Source organism: Emydura macquarii, unplaced genomic scaffold (genome assembly GCF_026122565.2).
Source record: "Emydura macquarii macquarii isolate MOO-44397 ecotype Brisbane River unplaced genomic scaffold, CSIRO-AGI_Emac_v2 contig_3390, whole genome shotgun sequence".
NCBI lineage: Eukaryota > Metazoa > Chordata > Testudines > Chelidae > Emydura > Emydura macquarii.
In genome coordinates this window covers 6,401,263-6,428,787 of record NW_027133527.1, presented here as the reverse complement: position 1 = coordinate 6,428,787, position 27,525 = coordinate 6,401,263, and the positions used below count along the sequence as shown (strand labels likewise).

Sequence of the window (27,525 nt, the reverse complement as noted above, 5' to 3'; positions counted from 1 at the left end):
TTCATACCTTGTGATTAAAGAAAAGAGCTGGATGCAGACACAGCAGCAGAGGAAACGGCAGTCGCCAATTACTCCAGCAGCACTCTGCCAGGAGAGTCAGAGGTATAAGTGGGTCACAAGTGTGCAGGGGCCATCTCCCTTAACTGCAATTTTATCCTTCAAGTCATGTAATGAGTGCTACACATCTGCAATATTCTAACAAGGGGCAGGGACAATTAATAAACAGTGAGGTGGGGTAATTATTTTGTAGCCAAGTATTACACACTAGGGAAAAGCAGCATATGGTATTAAGACAATTGCACAGATTTGCATCCATTGCTTCAAGTGAGACTCTGCTGAAGTGTCTGGTGAGATATGAAAGTAAAAGTGTCTAAATATTAGATATTCCCATTCTGAATAAGACATTGGACAGGTTATAATTACTAGACATTTATTACCCTTCTGGAAGGCAAGTTGCAAGACTCAATTTCAGGTAGCGATTTTTTGGAGGGTGGGGGATTGGTCTGAGGCCACAGCTGGAGCTCTGGGTCTTCGACTCCACTTCCCACCTTTGCCATCAGTTCTGGACTACAGGGCAAGCCCTTTCCACTCTCAGAGTCCTGCTTAATACAGCCAGTTTTCCTGTACACAGTTGAGCAAGTCAGTGAGATATTGAGTAAAACAGCAGCCACCTAGCTGCAGCCTGAACCTGGAGAAAGCCCAAAGGATATCATTCCACAAAAATAAATAAATCAGAAAAGAAGAAGAAACCCTTCATGATCAGCTGTGAACACCACAACGTAACATCCACTAACACAGCCCATGGCACAGCCTACCCATCTTCCCTTCACAAATGCATTTCTCACACATCCAGAGAGACACAGGATGAGTAAAACGATCAAGGACGCAGTACTCTCCCCTTTAACAAAGGGAGTGGGTGTTTAAAACAGGAGTTCTTGACATTCAAAAAACAGTCTCATACCAAGTCCCTGAAAAAGGGAGCTAAGTCTCATAGTGGAACGATTGCTCACAAAGGCAACAGAGATTTATGAAAACAATCACAAGCCAACAAGAAAGGGTCAGCATCAGCAACACAGCACTGATCACTTTCTTTTCACTGGCACTGGTATGAGGATGAGCAGCCTGGAGTTCTCACATGCACAGTCCCATTGTTTGCGGGAGCTCCCCTCCAGCAGTAGGTGGCAGCTTTGGCTTCTGTCCCCAGGGCTTCTTTGACGTGAATACTTTAAAATGTGATGTTTGAAAGATCTATTTGAGAAAAGAAAATGAAAGGATAATGTATTCCTATGCTAAAACACACACCACTACTATTAGAAAAGCTATTGGGACCTTTATAAAAACAGTCACTTGACTCTAAGAAGCATATGGGACAAGGTAAATGGTCAATGTGGCAATCAAAGAGAAATTAAACATCAGTGATTTAAGTGATATGTTTAAATTAATCCCCATGTTCTCCAGACACCATAGTATTTTATTCCCTCCATTACTGCATTTTAAGGGCCATATAATGTGACAAGCAAGAGACACAGCATGGGTGAAAGTGGGCAGGAATAGAACAAAGCAGAAAGATTCCAGTCCCACTCCATGCAGCTCCTAGCATAACCACCACTCTAGTAAGACACAGGAAGAAACTCAGGAAAAAGCCACAGAACTGATTTATGGGATTAGAGGAACTAATTGGGGAGGAAAGAGTAAAAGAATTCAGCAGCCTGGCTAAGAGAAAGCCACATGGCAAGTCTGCAAATATTTAAAGGGGGTAAACCAATTTGCAGGAGAGAGAGGATTTACAAAGAGTAGAACACACGTCTAGTTGGGAGGTAAAGACTGGAAAGTACAGGTTCAATGCAAGAATCAGGCCACTTTCTGATAGCGAGAGCTATCGGTCTGTCTTACTGATCCAAAAAGGAAAGGATGGAAGTCTCACTGCTCAAGGCATCACAATAAGGCAGAACAAAGAACCAGTACATTTCGATTTGGATTAGCCAATGGAGATAACAAATAAATCTTCTCTCTGCAGCTTTGAGAATATGCTGTACCATTTGGTCCCTGTACATACAGCTCCTGCTGATAGCAAGAGGCCCTGGGAACTAAGGCCAACCTATTGCTCCAAGTGTTTTTCTAATCAGAGTGAAGCACAGTGGAGAGATAACACTAACCAATATTATTGGGCAGAGGTGAACTTTCTGTGCTGAGCTCCTCAATAAATAATTGTACCTGGTTATCACTTCTCATCTACCCGTGATCAGAGGGGAACCATGCATTCCTGCAACTTAAACACAAGGGTTGTAGGCCGTTTAAGAGATATTGTAAAACAGCAGCCTGTTATGCTGCCACACCAGCCAGATAAACTATTCAGCATCCAGTCTGGCTGGGATGGGCACGCAACCCTTTGGAAGAGTTTCTCCCACTAAGAGTTGATGACAAAGAGCGTGAATGAAGATTACATTAGAATCTTGCGCCTAATTGACAACTGGGAATACCTGATTCCCTGAAATATAAAAATTTTTTTTTTTTTGGCGTTATGCAGCTGGAGAAGCTATTTGAGAATATTCGAGCTATCAAGTTCCCGGCAGGAGTGGCGATAACAGTCTCCATCACAAGCAGCCTATGAAATTCTGCAGTAGAGTCGTTCTAACTAGAACTAGGCAGAAAACCATTTCCCCATTCTTCAAAAATGTGAGATTTTGAAAAAATTTTCCCATTCTGCATCAAGACAAACCAGAGAGCTTCCGAAATGTTATTGTAAAAAATGGGGGAGGGAAAGGGAAAGAGGCCCACCCCAGACTAGCCAATAGCCCAAGTGGTTAGGGCACTCACCCAATTCAGAGCAGGAACTTAACCTCAGGTTTCCCACTTTCCAGGCAAGCACCCTAATCACTGGACTACTGGCTATTCAAGGGTGGGTTGGTCTCTCTCCTCTCTGGTATGCTCCCACAAAAAAAGTTTTTGTTTCAACAAACTGGCATTTTCCAACAAAAAACTATGTCAAGAATTCCCAACCAGCTTTACTTCTAACTCCTCTGTATGTGCACCAGCTGAAGACATACATCCAGCCACTCAAACCACATTAGTTAATTTTTTAAAATATGCACCAACAATATGTAGTGCTACAGCAAATATAAATCAAGCCAGTCCTTGCCCTGAAGAGCTTCCAGTCCACGAGAAAGAGAATGGTATGCTGCTTGCAGTTTAAGATCACGAGAAAGATTTTAAGAGTTAGCTTAAGGAGGGAAATTTTGAAGGTTTTCCCGCCATGCCAGCACCAAGAGAAGAATGGGTCTTCAGAAAAGATATGAAAGGGCGCAGCATGGAAGAAGCAAAAACTGAGGTAATTGAGAGAGATAACATTTCATTGCTGTCAAGTTATTATGAAACCAGATTGTTATTAATCAATACAGCACTCTAAGTGGGCAGGACTTTGGAATCTGACTTTAGCACTGACACTATTACAAGCTGGCAAGTGCCATAAAAGTTATTTAAGGACTCTTCTAATGAAAAAATCCTAACTCCAATTTACTTGGATGGACTTCCTGGTGGGACTGATTGGGAGTGTGTATAAACCTTTGGAGGGTGTGGAGTGAGAAGCACTTATCTAGTCTCCGCCATCTAGGTGCCCACTGCCACCCAATGCTAGAGAAGCTGTCCCAGGTCTTGCTACTGGAGACCCCAGTGGTACATCTGATGTATGCAGTGTCAGCATTGCCATTAAGCTTTAAACAGACAACCTACAGTTTAAAGAAACATTACCCAGATTACAGCTATCTTTCGTAGCCCAGCAGATGCAGTAATGCTGCATGAGTTGTTCAAGGAGTTCCTTTTCATCGAGGAATTCAAGTGCCTCTATTCTGCAAGGAAATAGAAAGTATGATTTAAGACAATCTTCCTTGTGCATTTTGTAACAACTCTTTATTCCACAGAAGCGAGCAGTCTTCTGTATTAAAAATTTTCCTTTTGGTATACAAATACAAATATACATACAAAAGGGGAAGTGTCAATGCTTTTTCTCCGGGTAGAATGTACAGCAGTCAGGGACGTCTGATTTCATTGTTTTGTTTTTTTTTAAAAAGAGAAGGTTTCTGAAGGTGCCAAGTTAATTTGTGCAATAACTACCCATGTGCGTACATAAGCGTGATCTTCTATACACTACCCATGTCCTCTTCCCTCCGTTCTAACTGTGGGGATTCAGTGTACCAATACTAAAGCATGCATCTTTATATTGCAATAAATATTTTTTATTCCTCTCTTTTGCTCAAGTATGTAGATGACATCATCAGGTTCGTGTAGATGTAATACTATAGTCTGATGAAAAGAGCCTAAATCCTGATGAAGGATCTAGGCTCTCATTTTAGACCACACTCCCATCAAAGCCACAATATTTACTCGTTGCCATTGCCCAGAAAACAGGGAAGTTCCATTGCTTTGCAGCTGAGTTTTTCTGAATGCCATCATGGCTCCCAACAACCACTTTCCTATGTAAGCAAGTGGCTGGGCAAAGACCTGAATCTTACCAATAATTATACACATCTCATCCATATTACCACAGTGCTCAGAACTCCGAGTCATGGCCCAAGAACCCGCTGTGCTAGTCACTGTACACTGGCACACAGAACAAAGATGGTCTCTGCCCCAAACAGCTTACCATTTAATAACTTTGTTCCTCTCTAAATTGCCATCCTTACACTTCACTGATATTCCATTCTTTATTTGTCATTCTAAAAAATTGTTGAAGTGCTTCTGCTGTGGACCAGGCCAGAGGCAGATGCATTTCAGTGATGGGTAAGTGATTCACACACCATGTCAATAACTATTGTGAAATCATTTAAGATAAAAGATTCTCTAAAAATAAAAGGCATTATTTCTCTGCACTGAAAGTCAGAGAGCTAGGGTAGCTCTTTTATTGGCCTCTGGGACAGAGAGAAGGAACTGAACAGTCACCAATGTTTTGTAGAATGTTAGAAAGCAAGGAACAAACATTTGACACTTCAGTAACAAATTGCAAAAACCTACCCTGGTCACCCTGACTTGGACCGCAACAATTTTCAATCTCTCCCACTCCATTTCATGGTTTGGGAAATCTCCATATGTGAATGTTCATTTTGACCAAAATAATCTGATTGGCCAGCTCAAACTGCAGCTAATGACAGACTTCTAAACAGTCTACAATTCAGATTAAACATTTTGCAAGTTACTTATTTAAAAACTTATCTGTCTCATGCTTATTTTTCACATTAAGGACTTTAAACTGATATCTATGATTGTGGAGATGGCTATATGCCCAGAAAGCTTATTTTATGAATAATCCAAGAACAGTGAATGACAATGGCTTACTTTGGGAAGGAAAGTGTAGGAGAAAATCTACTTTATAAATGCACATTTATAAAGTACATCACTTTGCCATTCGAGCAGGATAATGGCATTGCTGGGGAGGAGGGATAAGAGGCAGATATTGAAGAGCCAAGAGTAACACTATGTAATAGTTTATGTCAATTGAAGGATAGATACTACCCTATCAGTTCAAACTGTAGGTAGAACGCAATTGCCCAATTGGAGTTTGTCCAAGTCACAAGACACCCTCAGTTGTAATCTCTGTGGGCTAGGCTCTGCGCTTAAACCCAGCCCTGAGCAAGGCAAGCATTGTGAGCCAGACACTCCCCTCCAAGTTGCAATTCCTCTCCAGCTTCTTTGCTTGTGAGATGCAGCAATGTATTGCTGGCTTGTACCAGCACTACCCACCCTGGCTCAGCTATCTTACCCAGCCAGCAGGGGAAGCGGAACGAAGTCTGACCATTCCCCAAACATGCTCTAGAAAGGGAGGAAGTGGACACATACCCTTGCTTATTCCTACACGTCTGGATCAAAGATCTGGGTAGCTCACATGGTGATATAAGGGGAGTTCTTACACCCTTGTGTGGGCATGTAGTATGTGTCACAATCTAGCCCTATGTATTTCTAGCTCACCTGTCACTGCCGTGGCTTAGGCACTTACAAGGAATGTAAAAGGAACGTGCATACCTGTACTTAGCATTTCTACAGCATTTTTCACCTACAGATATCTGTCCTCAGACTTAGATAGACCTCACTTAGTGCAAGAGAGAACAGGACATCTCAGGAAGGTGGTGCTATGATCCCAGATACCAAACGAGTGATGGAGATGAGCGATTGTGGAAACATCATTTAAAGGCGAGTTCTGCCCACAGCAGTCAGCCAGCAGTCAGCCGTACCTTCTGACATCAGCCTGTGGCAAGCAGCTGTAGACTTTCATCATATCAATGGCATTTGCTGTTTCCCAGCCATTTAACAGCAACCGTTCCTTCTGTAAAAGGAATAGGAAGTACAGTGTTCAGAGAACTCGAGAAGGAAAGTGAAGACAAGGCAAGTGTCCAGTCTTTCCCTTGGCATTTGCTAGGACAGCTATTTGCATATAAGACAGGAGTCCTGCTCTCTGAAGTGGTTTATGAGTTTCTGATGAAAAATCATTTCTGATTAATGGAAATTAAGACACCCTTAATGTTAGGCTTATTAGGAAAGATTTTTGCTTTTCCTCAAAAAACACCTTCTCACTCGCTGGATACAGGCAATGAATGCTGTCTATGAGATAGAAGGGTAATTCCTAAATATTATTATGACAGGGAATAGAAAATGTTTCTATTAGCAGAGGCAGGTTAGGGTGGTGACAGCAGCTATTCACTAGTCTGAATCTTGTAACTGCCATACCTGGAGAAGCTGACATTTGCCATTAGATTGATAGTTTACTACCAAGCAGGCTCATTTATCTGTGTGGGCTGAGCTCACCTGAGACTCTAAGGATCTGCAGGTTTCCACGCCAGCCAGGCTGCACTGTCTTCTCTGCAAGTTCTCAATCATGATTTGCCCAAACCTATCAGCCATGTTCACCTTGGAAAAAAGAGGAGACAAAGGGTGTCATTTTTCTCTTTGAAAGGGAATTTAGCAGCAGTGGAAACCAGTCACTCAGTTGAGCCCTCTAATTAGCCCTAGAAGTTTTGCATGGCATTTCCTGTGAGATTTTCACGTTCTTCCACCAACATGCCTCAGCTCTCACTGGGTGTGTCCACAGCCATGTCAACTCCTTGGCCCCTCAATCATGACTGTCAACAAGTGGACTAGTTTAATCATGGTTTTCCTTCTGTGGGTACCTGAGCATTAAGAACAAGACTGGAGGACCTACCAATGCTGTTAGTTTTCATTGGTCTGTGAACAGAGCCATGATTTCTGGTTGCTCATAAAAACAGCCATACTGGGTCAGACCAATGGTCCATCTAGCTCAGTATCCTGTCTTCTGACAGTGGCCAGTGCCAGGAGCTTTAGAGGGAATGAACAGAACAGGTAATCATCATCAAGTGATCCATCCCATCAGCCATTCCCAGTCTCTGGCAAACCTACTTAGTCTAGATTCAGCTCATTACCAATCCCCTGAGCTAGTCAGGCCCCAAAAGGCAGCTTTTCACTTTCACACAGAAAGGCTCAGTGAAAGCTGATGTAATGTTTGCTCCATTATCAAAGGTGCCAAAGGAATGACTATAAAATGTAATAAACATGTATAATATTGCTCAGTGCCATTTCCTTGAGTCATGCTATCTGTAAAGCAACACCTTTTTTTTTTCCCCTTTCCAAATTGTGATTAATCTGGATTTTAAAAGTCTCAGTTGTTTCATTTAAAAATGACACAGTCATTCACCAGAACATGAACGTGTAGCCATTTGTTACCCAATTCCTGAGGTCAGTCCTATAGCCTCCCTACCACTGGAGGTATTTAAGAATAGGTTCATCAAACACCTATCAGGGATGGTCTAGGTACACACATTCCTGCCTCAGGTAGGGGGATGGACTAGAGAACCTCTTGAGGTTCCATCCACCCTACATTTCTAGGATTCTAATTCAAATGCCAACTAAATGCTTGAATTTGCACAGTTCTGATTAGAAAAGTCTACAAAGTTGTAATCTATCATCATTTTACATGCCAAATTCCCACTGCTGTCAGCGAGTTGTGTGCAAATAATGCAGCAGTGAAAAGCTACATCTTTTAACTTTTACCTGCTCATAATTTATAAACATAGCCGCCTGAAAAGTGTTTGCTGCCCACTTTAGAAGACTTGCAGATTGCTGAGGGGTCATATAAACCAGCACACACTCTGCTATCAGGAGCGTAGGCAATCTAAAAAAAAAAAAAAAAAGAAGAAAAGATCGAAGTGTTTCTAATATATCAGTCAAAAATGGTCAACAACAGACAAGTGTTTTCACATGCACATGTGAACCAGTTAGGGACATTCCACACTCAATGAAACAGACATTCATGGAGGACTGAATCATTTTACTAGGCAAAGACTAGGATTGGGTCTCCAGCCTTCCCAGGTAACACTAGAAATGTGAGATTACTGGTACAAGAGTTGTAAATTGTTCTATTCCAGTGGTTTCCTAATCTTTTCCATACCATGGCCCCATGTTACAACAGAAAAAGAGGCACAAGACCCCTCTCCCATCTAGCCATAATGAAACGGAGGTGTTACGAACCTCCTGAATCTGTTGGTGACCACTAGGTTCTGTTTTTTACCTTGACCTGTACCTCCCCCAGTAGCAAACCAGGTATTGGCAAGAGTTTGTCCTTTTTCCACCCTGGAATTTTGCCTTTCATCAAAAGCAAGATGTCACCATCACATCACTGAATCTTAATCTTAATCACATCACTGAATCTTCAGTGTCACCATCACATCCTGAATCTTAATTCTTCTTTGCCAGAGGAGGAGATGGAGGCTGTGTATATTTTATAGACTGTGGTGACATGGACTTACATGGATCTTGAAGTCTGTTCCTCAGGAGCACACACTCCCTGTTCTACTCCTTTCAGATAATAAAACTATATCTCTGCATTTAATATTTGAGAGAGGAACATTTTAAGGACACCTATGTACAGATCTTGATAGTTCTAGATCACATTTTGCTAGCTATGATGCAGCTATTGCTTCTCTTTTCCCCTCCACTCACACTGAAAAATGCAAATATCCACATGAGTAATTTTGCCTACAAGTAAGAAGTTTGCTTTTAGATACTGTTATCAATAGGAAAAAGCAACATCACTATAAGCAAAAGGAATTCCACAGGGAGGAGTTGTGTAGATAAGCAGGAAGTGCTTATAAGATGAAAGCACAAAAATCTAAATGACAGAATGATACATTCTGACTAGCCCACATGCCTTTTTCCTGCCAGCGACACTATTTATCTCTCTCAGATTTAGAAAGGGCATCCATCACTTTGGAAATGGCATCCATCACAACTTTGTGGCTCATAGATGGAAACTTAAGTGCATACTTTATGAACAACAAAATCACAGATTTTACCTCCAGGATAGAGTTCCCCATTACCCTCCTCTTGAAAAAATAAAAGTCTTAGGAAATAGATTGAACTTATAAACAGACAGTTTCAGGAGTAAAACTCTGGAAGAGTAGTTCTGTGTACCTTAGAGTCTTTATTCTACAAGGTAGTTGGCTACCAGAATCTCTTGGACAGAACCTTCTAACGGTACACAGATGTAAGATTATATGGTGTCACTACTCATTAACAAAATGTAGACGAAACACAGTGAGTCCAGCTCCTAAAAAAGGCAATTCAGAAAGGCAACATTTGGGCAATGTGTGAAAGCATTCTTCTTTAATAAAGTGATATTTATAACACCAGGTATTATAGACAAACCACACAGACTTACAGAGTGGGCAAAATGGTTGTAGTGGTTTTTCCTCTAAGAGGTTTGATGGTCTCATGTAGGAAGAGTGTGAATCTTTTGAAATGGGCTGATGATGAAGAACTACCCTGATCAGGACTTGGAGCTATGCAGGCAATGACTGCAGTAGCAGCCTGCTCAGAGAACCTACAGAGTAACTGTGCAATTCCTTCTGCTCAAAGGATTCAGAACAAGGTAACCATGGAAATAGCATAATAAAAACTGGAGGCAGTTACTGTACTCCCAAGACAGATTTTACTTTCAGCAGTACATTTCCACAAACCTTTGAAATAGATTATCTTACTGTGTATCCATGTTAAATTTCTTTAGTTTTTCCTCCAGCGCTGATGAGTCTCTGAGATCTGCTGCAAGTATAGAATATCGGCTGGAGTCTAGGCTGTGAGCATCTGCAAATTTAAGAGAGCGTAAAGATTAATGGTTAAGTTCTTGATAAGAAAAAGGGATGCTGTAATTATTGGACTACTTTTAACAAAGGAAGACATAAGCAAAACTGAGTTCCAAAGTTTGACCTGTTGTATATTTAAAGAGAAATAAACAGCAGAGTCTTAAAAGCTTTTTGTAGTAATTGAATGTTGTATACACAGGATTAGTGATATTTACATATTGCAGTGCATTACTATCAGACTCTTCTATCTCATTACTAAACCCATTACTATCAGACTCTTCAGCAAACCGAGTCTCTTGCTTCTATGACCACTATAATGCAGGTAGATGACCCTGATTGTTGCCACAGGTTCAGGGAGGGGAGAAGGGAAACAAAAGATAAGCATAGCTGTCCCCCAAACAAAAATAAATTTTGCCTGAAGGCTCGATTTATTTTGTAAGACCTCCTAATATCTTCCATAGTCTTGATTTACAAATAAATAATTAAATGTTAATTCTGCATAAATTAGCAAAGAAACAGCCATAATAATGTAATAAAGATTAGCACATTACTGAATTTCAGACAGAGGCGAGGAGTTCTGAATGCTTCTGGGTTTAGACCAACCATTTGATCTAGTGATTATATTAATGATTATATTATTTAGCGTTCAAAGATTAAGTGAATGAAAGGAGGAGGTGGCTCCATAAAGATACAAGGAATGCTGAGTTCTCAGGAAATTGCTTTTCAGCAATACAAAGGGAGAACTTTCAGACTATGATGGCATTAAGACACATGTTGACGATCCTTTTGGCTGGCAGTAGACTGCCAGTATAAGGAAGTCTGCAGTGGCACTATCATTCATAACTGCTGGCAAAAGGAATCAGATGAGTAGCCCACAGATTCAGACTCTCAGCCCAGGCACCATATGGAAGACTTTACATTTAAATTGAATATATGGTTTGAAAACTGTCTGGAGGGCACGGAGGGATCGTATTTTGAAGGACTTCAGATATAAAGTCAGATTGCCCAAATAGCTGGTTTATACTCAAGTTTGAGCTCAAGAATTGTAGTTATATTGTAAAACCGCTAGGACAGAATGGCACATTCGTTTCCCCCTCAGAGCGCAAAGAGTAAAATGAGTAAACAGTGGAAAAACCCCAAGTGAGATTAAAATGGCCTTGCAGCATTCTGTCAATACACACCTGCAATAGCTACCACTAGCTTTGGCACGGTTCCATTTGGAAGCCTGTAGCACCATTGCAGACAAACATCATTACTGAATGTTAATATGAGGCCAGGTGTCAAAAACTAGGAAAAGGGAGTGCAGCTGAGTGAATGAAGAGACAAGAACAGGGTTTTCCATTTCAGAAAAAGTAGAAATTGAGAAGCAATTTATTAAACTCATTTAGTGCTTCAGACACTTCAACTGGCATAAACCTGCCTTCTCTCAAATGACCAGCACTCTAAATTATCACCAGGAAAACAACTCTATTTCCAACAGTTTCTGAAGAAAGATATAAACACAGAATGGTCCACGCAGAGTTACAAAAGAGAATATAAAGTTGGGCAGAATAAAGGATTCACCGTTTAGAGTCAACTTTTATGCACATTTATTCCATAAGAACTGCTCTATTTCCCTCACCCATTTATTTCAGTTATTATACCACACATAAAACTGGAATTCAAGGGCCACAAATTCTGCTCAGGTGATGTGAGATGAATTCCAGACGGCCTAGCAAAAAGCAGGGAAGGAATACTGAGTTAAACTGTCCTATCCACAAAGGATACAGCAAATGCAACTTCCGTGTCTCACTTCATCAACTTGGATACATTATTAAATTAAGTTTGTTCTTGGCTGTAAGAAAAAACTCAAGGTTTGAGAGGATGTAGTGATGGGCATAGTATCTGGCTTTTAATGCTGGCTGTCTAAATATCTATATTCTACAAACAAGCAAAGACAATTGAGCTTCCTTACTCCCCTCCACCAATAGGAGTGGAAATATTTTAGGTTAATGCTTCTGTGGTGTAGTTTTCTTATGAGTTCATGGATATAACCCAAGGCAATAAACTCATAAGTTTAGTTAATCTGTAGTAAAAGACTGGAAGAAAAAAAAACCATGCTCACTGCAGCCAGAAATATTACAATTCTCTTTGGAAATATTACAATTCTCAAAAATCCACATGCACTAGAAAGCTTGGGAATTTCAAGTTACAGTTCTATGTTAAAAACCCTTAAGCAACTGAAAGTATTCAATTGTACAATTACCACAGTCAACCTGACTTCCGCCCTCATAATGCCACCTCGGCATTATTCCTCCCCTCACGCAGGTTCATCTCACGCAAAATGAGCACAAAAATATTAACCCTATGCTCTGAATAAACCTGTGTGATGAACAAGGGATCTTAGAATTCCTGCTTGTTCTCAACGTGGTGCTGTTTTTGGGTGACACTAACTGTTCACATGAATAATTCAAAATGAGCTTGAGGAGATTTTGGGAGGAAGTTGAGGGAAGATGACAACCTTAACTTATAGCTTCCAGGTTAACTTTTGTAGCTATTTATAAAAAACACAAAAGGTTTTCTTAGGGGTAATTTGGCTGAAGAGAAGTTTTCTTTCACCTTTAGCTCCCAGTTAAAAAGGGGGGTTTGCCTAGGAATTTCCGTAGGTTTGTTTGCACATACATTTAAGAATTCCTCAGCAACAGAAATTCCTGCTGACTTAGCAAGCTGTGGGGGAATGGGCTCTATTCCTTCCCAAGGAAGCCTCCTGACACCATATGAAATTGACTCCCTTCCATTTCCAATGCCCAATGCCATCTGTTCTCCTTCTGCTACATTTAAATAAGATGGACTGCCCCCTCAAGTGGCTTTCTGCCATCTCCTCTTACCCTTTATCCCTGGCCATCAGCACATGGGCCAAGCACACAAACTAAGGCACAAGTGCATCAGTTTACGTGCTGTATGTATGTGCACTTGTCATATCACTAACATGCTATTTTCAAGCTATAGCATCTTTAAACATCACCATAATTCTTACATGCACCCTCACAAAACTTTAAATGGACCTTCTACTTGTTAGGTAATCTTGGAGCCATCAAGTATGAGGTTTTTAAGTGAATCTGTTCTGAAAAGTGAGAGTACACAAAAGAGTGTTAGGAAAAGTCTCAAAAGCGAGCAAAATTTTTCAAACCACTCTCTCTTAGAATTTTTGTAGAGATCTTGGGAAAAATCCTACAAGAAATTTCAAACTTTGGAAGAGATGTAGCATGTAAAGTTTAGGAAGAATTAGTTAGGTTTTAGTCAAACTAATAGTGAAGGGATAAGATAAAAATCAAGCTTAAACTTTTTAAAAATGGACAGACGAATATCCTTCTGCAATTATATAGTGGAAACTTACCCCAGGCAGGGCAAGTGGGCCATATTGTGTATATTGCTCTCAGCTGTGAGGCCAAAAGTCAAAAGTTAGACTATAAATAGTAGAGGGAAAAAAAATCTCACAAGCTGGCACTGTACTTTGCCACCACACAGCAACTTTATATATATTACTTAACAAGCCATTTAGAGATATCCAGAGTTACAGTTCATACCAATGAAGCAGGACAAACATGAACACACTTTACCATAACAGTCAGCTACCTACAGTGTAGCACAAAAAGAAAAAGCTAATAATATCACTGCAGCAACAAGATGCTGTCTTGACTGGTCTGAGTCCTCGGACTTATGAACAGAAAGTTTAATCAAGTGAAGTTGATTCCAGTTTTCTTTGGTGCAAGGAACTTCCACGTTTTCTGCTTTCACTACTTGCCTTGCTCCACCCAGCGGTCTCACATCACAGTAACCTACCCCTTGGGAAGAAGAGCTCACAGTTCCCTTAAAAGTTTGGCAAACAGGCTCCTTCCTCAAGCCAAGGAGTGTTGCTTGAGAGCTTCTCTTTCCCCTCATGCTGGGCCAGGGAGCTGTGACCCTGAACTAATCTCCTACATGGCAGCACAGTGCAACTAAAGATGGGCAAACCCAAAAGGTGCTTGAGAAATTGGAGGAATAAGACTCCCTGTTTCAGGTTCAGCTTATGAATATTTTCATCGAGGGAAAAGCATGTACCTTTCCCTTCCAAAAGCTAAAATATTTATTTGGAAGAGGCATTTATTTTCTGTGGCTCACTTTTCTATAGTCCTGCTTCCAAACCCCACTCCTTTGGCAGAGTTCTTGAGTCAATAGATCCATCAGCTTTGACCAATCAGGCTGGTTGCATTATCTTAGCGCTGACATGACCATCCACCTCTGGTGACAAATTGTTTAAAGTTTCAGATTCTGAGCCATAGTTCCCTTTCAGTGATGCAACAGTTTACTATGGCTTTTAGCCCGTTGATCGAACACAACATTTTCCCTCAGAGCATCAAGGTACCGGATGCTTTACTTTGCGATACTCATGTGAGGAGTCAAAAGGGATAAGAGAAAACAGTTGCTTCCCCATTGCACTCCATTTTCTTGGGTCTGATATTCCTCAAGGCTGCATCTCATACCTTTTCTCATGCTGAGTATATTCCCTTTAAATATGTACAACAACAGGTCTTTTTATCTATCAGTAGACATACCACAGTAATATTTCCTCAATAGTTCTGGGCAAGAGAATTTTAAGACAGATGTTTTACCTTAGGTGCTTCTGCCTCATTTAACACCAGTAAGAGCTGCTTTTTGTTTGCCTCTTGCCATTACTACTAAAGTATCTTCCTCCCTTTATAAGAACATGCTACTTGTTCCATTTGCAAGTGAAATCTTTGTTTTATCGTGGCCACCAGGCTTTTTTAATTACTACATTACAACATCTCATGTACATGAGGTGGTTACACGGTTACCTTTTCCAGGAGGATTTTGAAGCCGTCACACTTACATTAATCCCCAAGGGAAGTAACAGAACACCTTCTTTGGAGGCTTTCCAAAGTGAAGCAGCATGGATACAATCTTGCTCAAGACATTTTCATTAGGATTTTCTCTCTAATATATGTTCAGTTTCACCAGCTCTACAGATGATAGGCTCCCTCCAAAGCATTTTGTGGACTTAAAAACGTTGGTGCTGCTGATTTTTGCTCACCCCACTTACCTGATTGCTTTCCTTGCTTACTTAGTAGAGAGTTTATAGGTCACCAATAAATGCACTGACATAACTGTTTTTTTTAAAGATGAATATTTCATGTAAGAAGTTCTAACTCTACAGGTCAAGAACTATCTTCTCCTAGGACCTTGATGATGATTTGATGATTACCTGTTCTATGCATTCTCTGAAACACCTGACATTGGCCACTGTTGGAAGACAGGATACTGGGTTAAATGGACCATTGGTCTGACCCAGTACGGCTGTTCTTATGCAATGCTCAGCACAACAGGATCCCTGGCTGCTACTATATTTTTTTTATATTTTTATTTTATATATATCTCCATTCACAACTCTGCACTTTATTGATATGGTCTCAGGTTTCAGCGACTTTTACCACAGCTCCCTTTACCAAAGTTCTCCGTGAAGCAGGGCTCTGGCTCAGAGTATACAGCAGAGCCTGAAGATTATCTTTTGAGCATTTCTTGTCTGAAGCAGATGGCACTTTACTGACTGGTGATTTTCTAGGAGGGAGTGTATGGAGCTGATGAATTCATTTTATCCTGCCATATACCATCATTAGAAAGATTGGGACAGACAGCTAAGTACATGGCTCTTTCAGAATCTGAGGCTGGCAACCAAAAGAGATGTATGAGTCAGCTGTATGCAAGTAGAGATGAAGCAGTTGGGCTTTAAAGTGAAGAAGTCACAGTTTGTAAGATTTAGGGGTTTGTTTAAGCTTCAGCCTTTTAACTGGTAGAAACATGCAACGAACTTCGGACCTTGATCCATTCTGATCCATTACTGGACCACAATTGCTTCTGCTATTTCCCCCATTCTCTTCCCCTCCTATTTTCTTTTGAAAGGACATTATTGATTTGTGCCGCTATTTGTTCAGATTTGAAAACAATTGTGTTTCAGTTCCATGAAATCTGGGTAAGATACACATATCCAACCACAGCAAGGGTTCAGAGTAGTTTGTATTAAGTAATTTATACCTTTGTAATGTGTATCCTTAGCCTGAAAGAGTTTCTTCTGCTCTGTTTCCCTCACTATGTTTATATATTGAGGTGATGGACGAGCTTTGAGTTCTGTATAATTATTTAAGCAAAGAAAATAATGAACACTTTAGCCTCATAGTTTACTGAAAGATAAGAAAATACAGCACTTCCCATGACAGCCATTACTGATCGCTTAATCCCATCAGCAGCGTGACAGATGGAAAGGGGGAGGGGGTTACTAACCATGGAGATCAATATCTACACATCACTTATTTTTGGTGAATCCGTGCACCCAGAACACAAACTCTAGTAGTTTAAATCACAGACATGACAAATATCTATGGGGAATCAAGAAAGAGCCCCCTGGATAAAGTATAACAAGACTAAGACTTGAAAAATTTTATCACAAATTTAAAACTGAACACACTTGAAGAATGAAAAGTAACCCAGTTCTCTTCCCGTCATACAATCACAGGACCCTCACCAATGAAAGATATACAGACTGGACAGCAAGGATTCAACATTTGAAGACCCCTGCTTTTGGTAACAAACAAATCTGGAAATGCCGGGGCAAAAAAGCTAAGTCATCTGCTCCAAAATCTAGACAGGGCACCAGCTAGTTAAAGAGCTTGGATCAACACAAGTGGCTGGTGAGAGAGGGCTCCAAGAAAGTTCTAGCTAATGCTGACAAAGTAGTGGAAGGTGGAGAACCACCTCTTAGAATTATTTTATTAAAGCCACCATGTTGATCCTGGACTTCAAAAGAAATTTAACTCAGTGCTTTCAAGTGATTAAACATCGAAATGTCAACACAGTGGCTCCAAATAGCTATACAATTCAACAAGCTATGGAGCGCTTCCCTCAGATATCTATTCTCAGACTGCAAGCCCTGCTGTCATTTCTTCCCATGAAGGACAAGGAGGAAGCATGCTGCTCTGGAACCAATAAAATTCATCTGTTAGCATTTGTTCTAAGAAAGAACTAGAGATATTTAATACTTGTGGAACAGAAACATACAGGACAAGAGCCAGAGAATATTCCAAATCAATTAGCAGATGCCAAAGCATATATATCAGGAGCGATTTACATACAAGGGGCAACAGCATCGAGTTGACCTACGAGGAAGAAGTTAACTCGGAGATGTGCTGGATGTCAATATCATAAAAGTGAAAGTGAAGATCACAATAAGAGTCCCAAATCCCCAGAGGTGGCTGTAGGATAGTTAACATTCCCAGAGGTTTGGCATTTCAGCAAGTGATCATTTAAACTAGGACTCTACAAAATATTTCCTCAATGTCCTAATATTTATATTATGGTAGCCACCAATTAGAATCAGGCCACCCACTGGGTTAGAGCTGTACCAACCTAGGAGAAAAACAACTAGACTATAAGCCAACATTTAAAAGAGTTTGAATTTAAAATTGTTTTGGAAAAATAAATGAAGAATCAGCAGGTACAGCAGAGACAAATAACTGCTGTTGTCTGCAATCACAGAGAAGTCATTTTACAATCATACAGTAATGCCATCTAACAGATCTTGATTTGAATATGCTGTTCGTTACACGACAAAAACAATGCAATTAATTTTACTAGTGCATATCTAAAGCACTTTGATACCATAATAAGAACTACATAAATAACTGTAGACTGAGATCATATTAACAGAGTTTTTGGGGTGGCTTATCAAACAACATTTCATCTTGTTACACTCTAAGAGGGGTGGATTTCTGACCCAACAAAAACATCATTCATATCACAGCAGTCACTTAGGAACTTGGGTTAAAAAGAACCAACAATTTGGGTATTTTCACTTCGCCACATCAATCATCTCCTACTGGGAAGAACAAGAGGCAGCTTGTCACCATTATTGATAAGGGGCATGAGGCTTTCACCTCTTAACAACAGAATTCACAACTGAACAACCTGCCACTCCAATGACATGTAGAATGATGGACAGTTAAGGATAAGACCATTTGAGTGCAGCAATAAACATTACCCGTTCCAATCACTTTGTTTCAAAATTATGAATTCAAATTCAGATTAACAGATTATAAAGCCAGAAAGGACCACTGTGGTCATTTAGTCTAACACAGGCCATAGGACTTTCCAGTGATGGAGAATCCATCACAACCCTTGATAAATTGTTTCAATGGTTAATTATCTTCACTGGTAAAAATATGCATTTTATATTCAATCTGAATTTGTCTAGCTTCACCGTCCCACAACTGGATCTTGTTATACTTCTGTCTGCTAGCCTGAAGAGCCCTTTATCTACAGAGTGAACTGAAATTTGATGCTTATAGACTGATTAAATTCTCCCCTTAACCTTCTCTTTGTTAAGAGAAGCTGATTAGATTTAAGGAGCTCATCATCATAAGGTATGTTTTCCAAATTTTTTAATCACTCTCAGGGATCTTTTCTGAAACCTCTCCAATTTATCAACATCCTCTTGAATTGAAGCTAAAGGGATCTCTGGGATGCAGCCCACCTTGTATCTGCTTTTGGAGTTGGCAGATAGCATTAGTATTATTAGTATATGCTCTTCTTTTCAGGTCCAGTCCTACAAACACTTACTGAGAATGATTCTTACTAACAAAAATAGAAGAACTATTTCCATCATGAAGCACATGATCTGGTAGTACTGTGTGCATTAGGGCCCCCTTCCGTGAGGCTTCCACAGACCTATTTCTACTGACGCAGATTAACTAGCTTTGGGCAAAAGAGCATCATCACTCCTGACAAACCCACAACAGTCACTATAGTGCAACATTCTCCTGCCCAGGGCCTGAGTATTGCTCACTCAGAGCCCTGTTGATCCAAAAGCAAAGGACAGAGTTTTGAACTGTGCAACCTACTGCCATGCAGGGAATTTCTAGTGAGACAGCCAAGTCAGAGTATACTCTTGACAAATATGGAATACAGCCCATCATTTTAAAGCAAGTTACCTATACCACTGTGCACAGCTGTTTTGGCACAGATGTTAACTAGCTACAGAAGGGAGTTTTTTGGTGGAGATGGGAAGTAGTCCCTTCTGAATGGAACTTCAAAAGCCAGGCTTTGCATGCAAGCTGCAAAAACACAATAAAAGGCTCTACCATCTGAAAATGGACTATACGGATTGTGACTTCATTGTGGCAGTTCAGATGGTAGATACAGATAAAGGACGAATACAATTCACGAAACAAAAGAGAGCCAGTGATAACACCCAGTAGATTTTAGATACAAGCTACTGTACATGTGATACTTTATAATATTCCTTTCTTTTCCAAGAATCAGAAGCAAGCAAAATCAGTAACTAATTGCAGTGTAAAGAAAAAAATACTCTGAGAGAATACCAAGTCCCCTTTGAGGGAAGACATTTTTAACACAAGAAGCCTCCCTTCTCTCCCCCCACCCCATGCTTAAAATCCTGCCCACATACCAAAGTGAAGAGATTAGAGATTTTAGAAAAACGCAGTGCATGACTGATTTACTTTTTAAGATGACTCACCTATTAGAAAAGACTCCCCTGAATGGGATTCCATAATTGGTTTTGACAGAGGAGGTTTTGATCTGCGGGAGAAGGGGGGGGAGGGGAAGTCAGTGAGCAGTTAACTGGTTTAACATGCTGTCATTTTTCATTACACAAAACTTAGCATCTCTGCCCTCTACTGGAAACAGACACATCTGCAGTTAGACTTACCATTAGATGGGTTTACTAAAGATTGGTTCTATAATTAAAAGGTGAACAAAAAACTGCAAGCTGCACTAAGAAAAGGAATGCAACGAGCTCTAGGCACTCTTACGCCTTGAACAAGTCTTATGTCATTTCTTGACAAATCACATATCCCCTCTAAATTCCCTAGAAACTTCAATTTACTAATCATAGTTGCTCTTTCTACATCCAAATCAATCTCCCATGGTACCCAGCCTCAGCATAGAAGTCTAAGGGTTTTCCATCCCCTTCTAAGTTTTTTTTGGGGGGGGAAAGACTGCAGAGTTTAGCATCACTAGAGACAACCCACTTCTGTTCTGCACAGTCAGAAGTAAAGCCTGATTGCTCCATGAGAAGTTTCTGTATACTGTAGAACCCTCACTAGTTTGTAATAGCGACCGAGTAACCTGAAGTATAATTTGCATATATAAGTAAAGCTTGGTAGTGAGATCTCACTACAGTACCTATTATTTTTATAGCACAGTTTGGGGTGCCATTCTCTATAACAGTGTTTCCAAACATTTTAGGCTGTGTACCCCTTTCCAAATAATCTAGTCTATCTTGGAACCTCATCTGAGATCGGGTCTTAATATACCTATGATTGCATTGCCAAGTCTTACTAAATAAAACGCATTGTCTGCCATTACCGTATTTTTCTCACATACCCCTGACGAGAGCTCACGTACCCCAGTTTGAAAACCATTGCTTTATAGTAAGACAGAGACTTATCTTAGAGACCTTACAGTTTAAATAGACAATATACAGGTAAAAAGAGAAGTGGGGATAAATGACTATTGTACATTTCAGGGGGGTTTTTTTTAACCCTATTATCAATACTATCTTTTTTTTTTTTTTTTTTTTTAAAAAGGGACGTAACAGAAAATCTAATCAGTTTAACAAAGAGCGAATTGCAATTTGTTTCAGGCATTCCACCAGCCATGAATCTTCCTATTAATTTTTGTAGGGTTTAAAAATAGGAAAACAACATGTAGTCACATTTTTCTGTCCCTGCTGTGTTGTTCATGTGGCTCTTTAGCAAGGAAACAGTGAAACTGATTATACGTGAAGCATTGATTAAATATAAAAAGCAAACTGAAAAAAAAAAAAGAAAAAAAAAAAATTTCTCCTTGATCTCTTCTAGGTGAATGATCGTGAGCCAAAATTTCAGACAGATGTGTAGTTTAAGGCGATGGTGTCTTAACCCTTTGCTAATGATAGCCCCTTCATAGCCGTATTAACCCTTTCTTGCTTGCCATGTATTAAAATTTTGCTGAGAAGCAAAGAGATACAGCAATTAGTACATGTGGTTTGTGATTAATGAGGTTCTGCTGTTTTACAATTTAAAAAAAAAAACAAAACAATGTTCAGCTCCGTATAGCTAAACATGAAGCAACACACACACACTTACTTGATGTTATATATTTTTCTTGCAACTATCATGGGAAAATCCACTTCAAAATATTTTTTAGGAAGAAGATTTTCATCCTAAACAAAACAAAAAAAAAATCAAAGTCATTAGGGGATGTTCATGCTTCACAGCAGAGAGAGTGGGGGACTTGGTTCAGTTTTCCTCTGAACAGTTCTGTTTCATGTTCTACTAGAATTCCCAGATCTTCGGATCTTAAATGCTCATTTTAATAAATGAACTAAAAATGAAGAAATATTAATATATCCATCCAATAGCAAAGAAACAAGCTTTTAGGCTATTCATGTAATCTGGACACACAGTATGGTTTGGCAAACACCACACTGGAAACTGAACTGCAATGTACTGTCACGACTCAGTACACAACAGCAGATTGCAGCAACAAAAATGCTCACTTATGGCCTTCACTCATCAACATTCAATGCATGCCTCCAAGGAAGCAAACAGGAACACTGCACAGGGATGCACAAAAAGCTTGTTAGTCAACTGCTCACATATATGTACCCACTCTGTAGCCAACCTGCTGCATCTTTCAAAAATTCAGCCAGAGGGTTAATTTTAGTCCATATTCTAGAGGACAAGCATCCACACACAAAACCACCAGTCCACAACTTGCACTCATGCTGGCAGTCTCAGAGAGGATTAGAGGTCTACACTCTCCTATGACATGGGGAGTCCCACCTGATCCAAGTTCAGGCACAAAACCTAAACAGCTTGGGAAAGCTTACACTGTCCCTCTACCAAGGCTGTTGTTCTTCTGAGGATAAATATATACTGCTAGCTCCAGGGCTGCCAGTCTTGCACCTTTCTGAACACTAAGTTAACAAAGAGCTGTATTAACTAACAATGAGAGTACTGAAGATCTTTCTTAACTTCGTCTCTTTTGCTCTACTATTCCTGCTGGTCATGAGGAAGAGAAGGGGTATAGCAAAAGGATGTAATTAAAGGCACCACTCTGTTATCACGGTTTTAGCAAAACTGTGTTATAACATGTTTTAGCATGAGTGCTGATACGGTAAAAGCCTTCGCACGTGGGGATCTTTTTTAAAATCCCATTTATTTGCATGACTATTACACAATGGTTTAAGATCCTACTAAATAAAACTAGTCTTTTCAGGCTCTCTTCCAGCAATCCATTTACATTGATAGGACCTGATCCTGCAAATTACTAAACACCCTTAACTCCTATAAATATGAGGAAAAACTAGAAATAAGAGAGCTAGGACTTTTCTAAATAGCCACTAGAGGTCACCTTTGTGCCATACACTCCAGCATGACAATGGATTGACTGCTCAATAATTTACTAGCTTTTTAAGAGAATATAGGAGAGAGACAGAGTTTCATGAGTGCCCAAAATCTTCCTTTTGCTAGCATCATGATTCTGAGTTATCATCACCTTTAATCTCCAGAACATGGTATCCATACCGGCACCAAGATTTATGATTTGACAGTTGCATTCCGTCTTCTTTAAAAAAGCCTTAAGTAGCTGACTGACTCCATGGACACGAGCGTAGTATCCTGCAGAAGAAAATGCAAAAAAAGACAACTTATAACCATTAGAATCTTGCTGTGGTATTGGTTGATATATATGCAATTAAATTTTTAGTTTTCTTTGCAAACATTCTTTTTGAGTGCCTGAAAAGTTTGGGTTTCTTGGAAGGGCTAAGATAACCTAATTCTCCCGCCCGCCCCCCAGGAGAGTAAGATTAGTAACAGAGCTCCACAACCAAGGAACTGGAAATATCAATGTAAAAAGTTCAAACGGAGTTTCATTTTTGCAAATTAATTCTGGGTGATGTATAAACGATATGTCTGCTTTTATTTTTCTCATTACTACCTGGTGCTTTGCAGGCATGGCTCACATCCCTGGTCTTTGGTTGTTTTGTGTAGTACATTACATATTAATGGGGATACATATATGAACAGTCAGTTTACAATACTAAAAGCATAATGTGATGGCAGAATTATAAAGTAATGTTCCAAGAGTGAGGGTCCAGCGTGCAATCACTAGACTGTGGAGAGTTCATGCTTCCCACATACATTGTCTGATACCCAATATATGGCAGCTCTGTCTCCTGCTGTTCAAGAACTCCACATATTAAGAGTATATTTGCATTGTCTTAGTAACTTGCCTCTATTAATTTCAGGTGCTTTCCTTTCTTTTGCCTGTCTCACAAAATATTGGATGTAAGGGTCCTTCCAGTAGCCGACACTTACAGCAAATCTGACAACGGCATGGAGGGTGGAAGAGGAAAAAAAAAAAAAAAAAAAAGAGGATTAGCAAATAAAGCCATCAGAATTTACTGCTGAAGTTTTTACCCAGACAGACTAGCCTGTCTTGGAACAGTCTTCCAAACATGTATGCTTGGGCAAGAGACTTAAAATGCCACTGAACACCCAAAACTGTTCAAACTAATACAGATTATATAAAGTAACTCTAACTAAAGAAAGACAGCTGTTTCCATAGTGAACATGTAACATTTTAAATATATTTCTCTCTATTTATTTGAAGAACTTCACAGACAGGAAATGCAAGGTTCAGGAACAACCTGTAAAATAATTCGAAGAACTTCAGTACAAAGATTTCTTCTTTGAGGCCCAATAAACAGAGCAGCTATAGTGTAGGTCTTAAATTCCAGGGATTGCACATCACATGGATTTTAATTCTACACATCACCCTATTCTCTAATGGGTATGTGTCTTGTATGCACTTATACCAACCTAAAGCCTTAACAGAAATAAACCGAATAATACCACCACCTTATCTCTTCACAAATAACGACATTCAGAACTAAGCGCCAAGTGTGTTCTCTTCACAACGTTGGCCATAATGACATAAGTGAGGGCAAGAATTAAAGATACCAAAGCATTCGACTACAGTAAAAGATGTATAAGTCACTTGAAAAGACTCTCCAGAGACACCAAACATTACTGAACTGTGTCAGATTTCTATTGCAATCATGACTCTCGCTCTCTTCAATCTTCACCATATGGCTTTATATATAAACTCCATAAAGTCAGGATGTCGTTTAAGAGCAGGGCTTGAAAAGTCTGTCCAAAACCTACCAATCAAAGGAATAAGCATACCAGGCAAAATGAAAAATGCCTGTGCCGCTCTGCTGGGCCTCCATCCAGGGCACTGTATTTAATTGTAAGTAGCGTCAATCAACTTTCTCTTTAATAACTGTTTAGACTGTATCTTACTACATCCATTTTACTTTAAAACCCAATCAACAGAACAAGAAACTTCCTAACCTTTCTGGACTCACTCCTCCCCTTCATCTTGGTGAATTTCTTTTCCTTCTCTTCTTTTGCCACCTTCTCTCTCTTTCCTCACCTTACATCCTCCTCTACATTTTTCATCACTATCCTTGGTCAGTTGCTACTTCTTCCATTGCTTATAGTTTTCTTAAACATTAAATGGAGTGAAATTAACCCAGCGGTACTAGTCACTTTCAAGCTGACAAAAGGGGTCCCAACAGCAGCAGTGAAAAGCACTGAGCAGCAGCAGCAGAACTGAAGCAGTCTACAGACTCACGAAGACAACACTGCATGGGGTTTATGGTCAGTTCACATTTGAAAAGACAGGGCAAGAGGGAGATATTGCTGCTGCTGAAGCTGATGGCATTTGCCTGGGAAGAAAAGTTTCCTGCCTGTGCATAGTGAGGGAAATTTTTCAAGTACTGTTACAAAGATACCTGATTTTACACTAGATGCTGATTTTACAGGGGTGTAGACAATTTTTTTAAGTGGGGGGATAAGAGATGAAAAAACAACAGTTATTGAATATTGCATTAAAGACAAGTTGTGTACCATGACTAAATTTCTGCACTCTTAATGAATGGAGATAAAGGTTCCAAGCTGAGGGTTTCCTTTGTTTATTACTGGCACCCGTAGATACAGGGGGGTTAAAACCCTCATAAGCCCCCCGTCACCCACACCCTTCGTTCCCAGGTTTTCTGTCACTGCAGGGTCCGAGTCCGGGCTGGAACCCCTATCCCCGACCACGAAGGGTTTCGGAACTGGACGCCTTCGGCCGCTCTCACAGGACCTCGTGTGCACGTTATGCCGAGCTCAGGGGGCAGGCTCGCTGCATCCCCCCCACCCCCCGGCGAGCTCCCCCACGTCCGGCGGGGGAAGGGGGATTGGGTGGGGGGAGGGGTTCGCCCCCCACCCCCAGCTTCTCCCCCAGCGTCTCCCCCATCCCTGCTTGGAGCAGGGGTTGGACTAGGTGTGACCGCCTCAGACCCCTTCCCATCCCCACCTTCTACGACTCCCACGTCCCGCCCCCACCCCTGCCACCAGCGCCCCTCTGGGCCCCACCCGTCACTCCCTCCCCCGGCCCGGCCCCCCCCCGACGCCCCCTGCTCCGGTACCGTTTACAGATGGACGCGTCCTCGCAGGTGCCCCTCACCGCCTCGTCCGCCTCCTCCGAGCCCGCGAAGGAGAGGGGGTCCCGGGCAGCGGCCGCCATGAGGGGGAAGGCTAGTGGGCGGGGTACCTACTACCTAAGCTGCCAACGGGCCCCCGGCTCGCATGCCTCCGCTAAGGCTTCCGCGCCTACGAACAAGCCCGCCGCCCATTGGCCAGCGGCTCGCAGCCGCACCGGGACGGGAGCTGCCGTTGGTCGGCCGCACTGCCAACTCACATTCCATCCAATGGGGAGCGTGGGACAGCTAGCAAGCCCCGCCCACGGAAGGTCATCGCGCCGCAGCGCACTCTGGGAGTTGTAGGCCTGGCGGCTCCAAACGCCTCTCCACAGTGCAGAGGCGAGCCCGCCGAGGCCGCAGCAGCCCAGCCAAACTAAGTCAGAGAGCTGGCGCCTTGGCCATCGTTGTGAGCCAGCCTGGGGAAACCACCAGCGCAGATGGCCTCTTAGTGACCTGCACTTCGAGGTCACCAGCCTGGTGCTGCACAGAGTCAGCATCTCCTGGGTCTGTCTTTCAGACTGTAAACTTTTGGGGGCAAAACCTGTAATTGTCAACAGGCTTGTACAGCATCTAGCACGACAGACCCTGACCTAGAAGTGCTGCAGGTGCTACTACCATACATACATGACATCATATTTAATGACTAGCAGGACTGAGCAGCCTCTCCCTCCAGAGGCCAGACCACAAGAGAGGAAAAAACTGGTTTCTCTCAGTGCTCATGCTTCTCCAAATTCTGAGATCACCCCGACCCGACACTATTACAGACCTGATCCCACTAAAGCTTCATGTTGCAGAATCCTTTTTACCCCCCTAGGACATGGTTCTCTTTACACAGCATACAAATAATTTCCATCCATTACAAGTGACTTTGTGCTGGGACTCTATCTGCACTTCACATCAATGGGATTTACCTGTATCCTGCAGGTGGAGAATACAGTCCCTGAATTAAAAAAATTACCTGTTCACAGTTCACTTGATATTTGCGATACAAAGTGGCCCAGTGAATAAGGCACTGGACTGGGAATCAGAATACACACTCTATTCCAGTACTGCTCCTGACCTGCTGGGTAACCTTGAGCAAGTCACTTCCCTCTCTGTGTCTCTGTTTCCCCTTACATCCTTTGTGTTTCTTGTCTTGTTAGATTGTAAACTCTTAAAGGACTTCAGAGGGGTAGCCGTGTTAGTCTGTATACAGCAAAAACAATGAGAGTTCTGTAGCACTTTAAAGACTAACAATTAAAACTGAAATTAAAATTGTTAGTCTTTAAAGTGCTACAGAACTCTCGCTGTTTTTCCTTAAAGGACTGTCACTTATACCAATACCTAGCACAATGGTGACCTGGTCTCAGCTGGTGTCTCTAAGAACTACTGTAACACATATAGAAATAATATTTTTTCACCTAGGGGAACAATGGTTTTGTGGCTAATGGACTGGAAAGCGAGCAGTCTTCATTTCATGTTTCCAGCTCTATCTTTGATTTGCTGTACATCCTGATCTGTAAAATTGGGATAATACTTGCCTGCTTCACAGGATTCTGTCAATATCTGTTGAATATCTGTATTTTTGAGAACCTCAAAGGAATACTGCTGTATAAATATAAATACATGTTATAATAGATTTCTACTTTTGCTGCATAAGGCTGTTTACTTTTCTATTTTTTTAAATATAGATTATTAATGAAAGAGAACACACAAAATGCACCCAGCATGCAGCAAGAAGTGGGTTGATGTTCCAGTAGCTAGCAGGCAGATCTGTCCCTAGGG

General features: G+C 41.0%; 1 protein-coding gene across 1 annotated transcript; it reads right to left on the bottom strand.

Moving 5' to 3' along the window:
• Positions 1 to 413: 413 nt before the first annotated feature.
• Positions 414 to 25,875, bottom strand: LCMT1 (leucine carboxyl methyltransferase 1). Its single transcript, XM_067534244.1, has 11 exons — positions 25,708 to 25,875; positions 23,464 to 23,555; positions 22,728 to 22,849; positions 21,314 to 21,390; positions 19,702 to 19,763; positions 10,038 to 10,140; positions 8,053 to 8,173; positions 6,793 to 6,894; positions 6,222 to 6,313; positions 3,748 to 3,845; positions 414 to 1,248 (listed from the first exon to the last, which is right to left on the bottom strand). Exons 1-11 carry the CDS (start codon positions 25,803 to 25,805, stop codon positions 1,226 to 1,228), a joined length of 990 nt encoding a protein of 329 aa, XP_067390345.1. The 5' UTR covers positions 25,806 to 25,875; the 3' UTR covers positions 414 to 1,225.
• Positions 25,876 to 27,525: the final 1,650 nt, after the last annotated feature.

Excerpts from the sequence above, each read along its gene's own strand:
- LCMT1 (XM_067534244.1), bottom strand. The coding sequence starts at position 25,805 with ATGGCGGCCGCTGCCCGGGACCCCCTCTCCTTCGCGGGCTCGGAGGAG. Across the intron at positions 23,556-25,707 it reads GACGCGTCCATCTGTAAACG|ATTTGCTGTAAGTGTCGGCT; the intron begins GTACCGGAGCAG and ends TGCCGTTGTCAG. Across the intron at positions 6,314-6,792 it reads GCAGATCCTTAGAGTCTCAG|AAGGAACGGTTGCTGTTAAA; the intron begins GTGAGCTCAGCC and ends TTCCTTTTACAG.